This window comes from Pinus tabuliformis, chromosome 2_1 (assembly GCF_031772625.1).
Source record: "Pinus tabuliformis cultivar Carrire ecotype Pingquan chromosome 2_1, CPIR1, whole genome shotgun sequence".
Lineage (NCBI taxonomy): Eukaryota > Viridiplantae > Streptophyta > Pinopsida > Pinales > Pinaceae > Pinus > Pinus tabuliformis.
The window spans coordinates 920,406,517-920,413,252 of NC_142299.1; the positions used below are offsets into that span (position 1 = coordinate 920,406,517).

General features: G+C 37.0%; 1 protein-coding gene across 1 annotated transcript; it reads right to left on the reverse strand.

Annotated features, from left to right (window-relative positions):
- Nucleotides 1-450: 450 nt before the first annotated feature.
- Nucleotides 451-6,098, reverse strand: LOC149203659 (thymidine kinase a-like). Its single transcript, XM_089403519.1, has 4 exons — nt 5,121-6,098; nt 3,748-3,892; nt 1,233-1,354; nt 451-973 (listed from the first exon to the last, which is right to left on the reverse strand). The coding sequence occupies exons 1-4, from the start codon at nt 5,633-5,635 to the stop codon at nt 697-699; spliced, it is 1,059 nt and encodes a 352-aa protein (XP_089259645.1). The 5' UTR covers nt 5,636-6,098; the 3' UTR covers nt 451-696.
- Between the last annotated feature and the right edge of the window lie 638 nt (nt 6,099-6,736).

Below are 6,736 nucleotides of genomic sequence, written 5' to 3' on the forward strand. Positions count from 1 at the left end.
AATCATCAGATTTATTTCTTATCTATTACAGATCACTTTCTAATTGACTAAAACAACAGTCAAAGCTCGGGGTAAGTAAATTCCCTTTTGAGAACAACTGTAAGCTCTTAACCTGAGCTTATTATCAGGTTTCTTTCTTATCAGATTACAGATCACTTTCAAAGCTCGCTCAGTATTCAATTGCATTGTCACAAGGTTGTCCATTTGCCTGCTACGATTAATCCTCTGAACACTGCCAGTTGAATTTCACTTTTAGTGTTCGTTTCTAAGATAGCAAACCCCGTTCTAGGTGAGATATTCACCACAGCTCAACTTTTAAATATTGCAAATATGTAATTTCCACAATTTTTTATTATTCAACAAATGAGAATGCACCTTTAATATAGATTGGCAAATCAATGGCTGCCCAGCTTTTCTTGTAACCAGATCCACAGAGCATAAAATACACACTGAAACCAACTCAGCATCTCTGACATAGCCAGAAAGTAATGCAAACATAAATTAACCAGTTCATTTTAGAGAGTGTTTTCCACAGATCCCCTAGGTAGTCAAACCTTTCCTTGCCTGAGCAATACTAACCATTAAACCACCCCTAGTGCACTTAATTATGCCAAGACAAATTTTGACATTTAGCGAAGGAAATAAGTATATCCCACAAGTAGTGAAAAGAGATTTATACAGAAAATTGTGACATAATTATCCAGATGTTGTGGTTGCTTGTGCACAAGTATCATATTGCACCTCCGGGGATTCCAGCACAGCCCTCGTTGTATCAATAACAATTTGCCCATTTACATAGTGCCGTCGGCACACTGGCATGTAAATGTCTGCACCACCAACAACTTCAGTTTTTCTTTCTCCTGTTTTACGAAATGTAAATGATGCGGCCTTACCACACAGCTCACAGCGTGACTTCAATTTAACTACAGAATCGGCTATAGGTATCAACTCAAGAGCTGATCCAAAGCTCTTCCTGCCAAGAAAACATCAATAAGCAGAAAAAAAACGTCAACAATGATCTTTCTCCAGCGCTGTTAAAAACATCGAAAAACAAAAACAATATGGTTTCCCCAAGAAAACAAATCAGAAATTGTACTGCTTTCCTTACATTCTAAACACCAAAATTCAATACCCTTTTTTTAAATTTCAGTTCACATTCATCTTTCCTTCCAGAAACTGAAATAGCATCTAATCTACTCTAAAATCAAAACCTCGACATCAACTAACATTACCTCAAATAATCCCCATCAAGGCCAGCAACAATAACAGTTTTCCCATCTCTATCAGCTGCTACCTGACAAAAACTATACAGGTCTTTGAAGAACTGTGCTTCATCAATGCCGATCACATCTACCTGTTTACAAAAGCAGAACAATAACAAAATTAACACTCAACAAAGTTTATGATCAATAAAACCGCTGTGTATATCACTTAACCAGACATTTTGCTATGCTAAAATCAAAATTTCTACTACACAATGAGCAATAAATTATAGGTATAAACAGAAAAGGTGAGGTTTCATTTTCTTTCCCTGAAGAAATAGAGTATCCAATTATAAACACCTTTTATATTTCCTGTAAAATCCCGATGAAGGAAAAGGTGCAATAAAGAGCTTGAGAGAAAGATTTATCTTCTGTCTTAGAGAATCAGTGCTCTTTGCCAATGAGGATGATAAGATTCAATTCCTAAGTACAGATGTGTAGCTCTACAAACCCTTGAGATTTTCAAAGCCAAGCGTGCTGAAAATTAATGAGCAAATATCTGAAAGATGTAAAATGCCAGTGCAAAGCAAATGGGCCGTATTAAACCCAGTCACCACAGAAGGGCATCATAATGATTTGACACTGTCCTGCATCTCCAATTTCTCCAATGAAGTTAGAAAGCAATTCATCCCCACAAGGAAGACAACGTGATGAGAGAAGAACACCAGAAATTTATAAGAAAGCTAAATGGAAATGAGATGTTCTTGAAAAAAACCAAGGCACAGTTATCATTGTTGAAAATTACCTCTAACATAAATAAGATGATTGTATTCTGTTAATGAGGCGATAATGACTAAATCTTCCCAATAATGCCTTGGCAGATGTCCTAGCCCAAAGGACACTTGAATAAAAGGAGAAATTAGCACAGATCCACCTTAACCCTTGATCTATGAAGCACCAAAAAAGAAGCAAAAAACCAAGGTGCAAATCTCTTGCTTCTTAAAAGATCCAAAGTTAAGATGGATTTATAATAGCTTCTTTTTCATTTTATTTTTTGTTACCCACACACTAACATGACAAGTAGATCTCACACACCCCCACAAAGACCTTATTCATTATATATTTTATTATTTATTATATTCACAGACTAGTGATTTTAGTATCATATAAACATAAGCTATTGCAACAATACCTCATAGTAGGAAAGTATAACCCTTGGGTTTCCCAAAGTTACTTTCACTAATAACAAGTGCCAAAAATGACACCATTCTTTTCTTTCTTTTTATTTTCCTATCTTGAGTTGGTAAGATTTAGGGTTAAAGCATGCATCCTGTGCTTAATAGGCACCCTAACAATCTAGCATGACATGCAGGACATGCATAAATTGTCAACTCCCTTATGTGAGACTTTGGTTATCCGAATGACCTAGTAAATTGAGAAAGCCTTCCAAGAAGCATGTGGTCGATGCACCTTTCTTATTATTCCAATAAATGATACAGTTCCAAACCTTTCTCCATGCTATTGTTTTCTCAAATGTGTCAGCCATCCATTTGATGCTCCTGTTCTCCCAAATCCATCTCTCCTCAACCTGAACAAAGAATCCTTACACATAGTCAACAATCAAAGCCTTCAGAGAATTGTACTTTATGGTAAAGCTCTGCCTTCAAGCTACATTCAAGATTGGAACTGGGGAGATATTCTTCATATATTACCACATCCGCACCTCTCCCACTAATGCTAACATTTTTTATTTACCAGACACTTCAAGCCTTAAACAGGGGGTATCAGGATTTTGAAAGAAAGAACCATGGACCAGGGAGGCATACTCTTTGAGATATGAAATGCCGCAAGCGGTACAAGATTCTTAAATTTCCAAGTACGTAGAACTGGTAATCTCTCAAATTCCCTCCTAAAGAAAAGATTCCTCTGCTGTTACACCATCTTGATCTTCATAGACAATCATAGTTTTAGTGTTGTTCACTGCACACTCAAGAGTCAATCCTTCTTTTCTCGGCCCAATCATGCACTCTACGAAATTTTCTTCAGATCTCTAATGGATTTAGCAAATGGCACAAAAAAACCCTGCAACTAAGAAGCCAGTAGCCACTTCAACCAGTCTTAGAACTTGGGCCTTTCACATATGGATCTTTCACAATGGACATCCCTATCTGACACCTTTTATGATTGAATTGAACTTGACACAAGACCTCCCTACAACACTGACTATAGAACTGTTGTAAGAATTAATTAACCTTAATGCCTTGCCATAATGATAATACGTATCATGTGCTCTTTATTAAATCTGATAAGAGCTACATACGTAAGATTGTTTTGTTTTAACCTTTTAAGATAATACATATTCCTTTTGTTAAATACATAATATTTAGGTCCACAGGCATTAATAGGATGACTTGAAAAGTGTAAAGGAATACAAAAACAAAGAAACAACCAAAACTAAAAATCGAATGCATATAAATCTCAAATAGTAACACATAAAGCATGCATTCTATAGGAATTGACAACGATTTGTCTTCATTTTGCGCACCTGCTTGTAAGCCTCCTCTCCTAATTTTCCTTTGAAAGATGCAAGATCTGCAACAGCCCAGCAAGGCATTTTTGCACCATCATGAGACACAACTGAGTTCAGCCCATATCTTGTATCCTTGTCAGATTTCACAAGCACCACTCTTCTGCATGTGTCAAAAACAAAAAAATATTTCTCCGTAATCAGATCTCTCCATTCTATGTTAAGTTTGAACAGTATTTTGACATTTAACCACAAACGAATCCAAGCACTTATCACTATAAATCTTTTGCCTGTGGAAATGTACAATCAACGTTTAAAACTATTGTCCTTTTAAACACACATGACTCAAATCATTCGATACAGGAAGAAGGCAGGAACAAGGCTGGACAATGCAATGCAGGAACAATGCTGGACAATGCAATGCCAGAAATCTCAAGTTTCCGCTTTCTTATAGTAGATTGGAGGGAATTAAAGAACAGGGGCACATGGATGAAGACGTGAAAACAAGCAGGCAGAGATTGCCGAATCTGTCAGATATTTGAGTGTATTTTGGACAGTGAGCATTATACAATATGAACAAATGAGGGGATATTTGAGCACCAATAACTATCAGATATACTGGATTATCACCTGAACGAGGAATAGACCTCTCTGCATAAGAAATAAAGCTACGTTCCTAAAAGGGGAATCATGATAAGCATAGATACAGAGCTATTTGAGACCACAACTGTACTGTAGACAACTAATGTTGATGGATGATTGAGAAATCGTAAGCAGTTAGTTTGGAACTCCCAAGCAACAGTGAGAATTCTGATACCTAGTAAGCAGAGTTAGGGTTGAGCCCTAAATTTCTCCAGCTGAAAATTAAACCAAAAAATGGAACAATTTTGGGACTTGAAATTAACCGTGTTTATAACTTCATAAAGCTGCTCTTGATTACATCAGGATTCCACGATCACAGAAAGGGATTTTAGATGAATCAGGTGAAGTGATTCTACATAAGCGTCCATCTACACTCTGCACTCTCCCCTTTCATCTTAACAGGTCGATAGATCAAAAAAGTGCCTTTGAAAATGCGTTTACAATAACAGCCATCTGCCAGATAAGGGGAAATATGAAGGATTGGGATATCTATTTTACATAGAGAGGAGTTGCTGGTGCACATTCCTCAACTAATGGACAAAGAATATGAGATCCAACATCTAGTGTCCAGTCTAACAGAATCGGTCAACAATCCAACACAAAGGCTAAAGATCAAAGAATGTGAAATACAACCTCTAGTTTCAAGTCTAAGCAGCTCTACATAGTGTTTCTAAATCAAGAATAAACTAAGATTCCCGAAGTGAAACCCCACCCAGAAACCAAAACAGAAGACAGTGAAGTCTCCAAACCTGCCCATTTGAATTTCTGCTCGCATTTTACGAATAAGGGCAGTCGTCTTGCCCGCGAACATAGGCCCCAAGATAAGATGAATTTCTCCACTTGTGTAGATACCCAAGTCATCCATGGCTATGTGCTGATGTTGCAGATTCTTCTCAAACACTAAACCGACTGATTTTTGGGCCTCTTCCTCGTCATGTTTTTCTTCTCCTTGTGTTCCTTTATAACTTTCATTGAAATTTTTTCCCGCCTGAACACGAAAGTGCATGTGGCCAAGGGAATATTCCCCTAGGCTCCTTGGCAGAGCAAGGTCAGAGTACCTACCCCAAAGGGTTTCGTAAGCGGGACGTGCGGATGCCAGGATAAGCGCAAGATTCCTCGGAAGAGACAAGGAATTGGATCGAGCCCGAGCATGAATGAAGTGAGAAGGGACCAAATAGGCAGCTTTGGGGAGCGGTGTAGATGAAATTGTGGAAAACATGGTCTTCAAATTGGTAGTTCTGTTAATCCGAAACCCCGATGACATATATACATAAAATATAATGTTTATGTAATTTCACATACCCAAACCGCTTGGGCTTCTTTCCCTCCGCAATATCAATACATAAATGGATATAATACAACCTATGCAGTGGGAGTACAGGGGGAAAAGATGGAATGGAGTTAAAATTCAGGTAATCAGGGTACCCACGAAGAATACTGAGGCTGCTGTTGACACTGGTTTGACCTTGGACATTGTCCAGTTGAAGCTGATACGGGAATTCTTAGTAGAGTGAGTGGAATCGGTCAGTGTGATGGAGCAAGTGCCGGGCCACGGAAAGGACAAGAACCCTCGTAAAACCCTATACACGCAACGTGCTCACTACGATGATGGACTCTCCACTCCATAATTCGAGGGCTGGTGTTCTTTCATCCACTACGAATTTTTTTCATGACCCGGTCGCCTCTAAACCGGGGCTAGAGCATATCTTGGATGGAAGAGGAATCTGTTTAAAATTTTGGACAATCATCCATGTCCAATATTTTGACTCCCCCGAGATTCTTATTCAAGATTGTTTCTCATCATCTTTAATGTTGGTTCTTATTATTCTTAAGATTCTGTGAAATCTTTTTTATTTGAATTTAAAAAAAATTATGACATTAAATTTTATATAAATTAATTTATAAAATTTAATTAAATTAATCCATATAGATTAATATTTTTATTCTTAATTTTTTTTTATGAAATTTAAACTTGAAATTTTATAGGACTAAATCCCACAAAAAAACAATCAATTTGTTAAATCAATACTCTATGATATCTTATTTATCATAATACATCAATTCAACTAGAAAATTCAAAATATTTTATATTTGTTAAAATTGTGTGTTTGGATTAGTGAGACTAGGTCTAGCCTAGACACTCTTTGAGGCAATACAATATAATCCAGCTTGGGCTTTCCCTGTCCATGAGATTATGGGATTAAATCTCATACAAATTAATCAAATCAACCAATATGTATCATATGGATCAATATCCTCACTCTCGGTTCCTCTTTATGAAATTTGAACATGAAACTTTATGGGGACTAAATCTCACACTAACCCACCAATTTGTTGAATGAATACACTATGATATATCTCATTA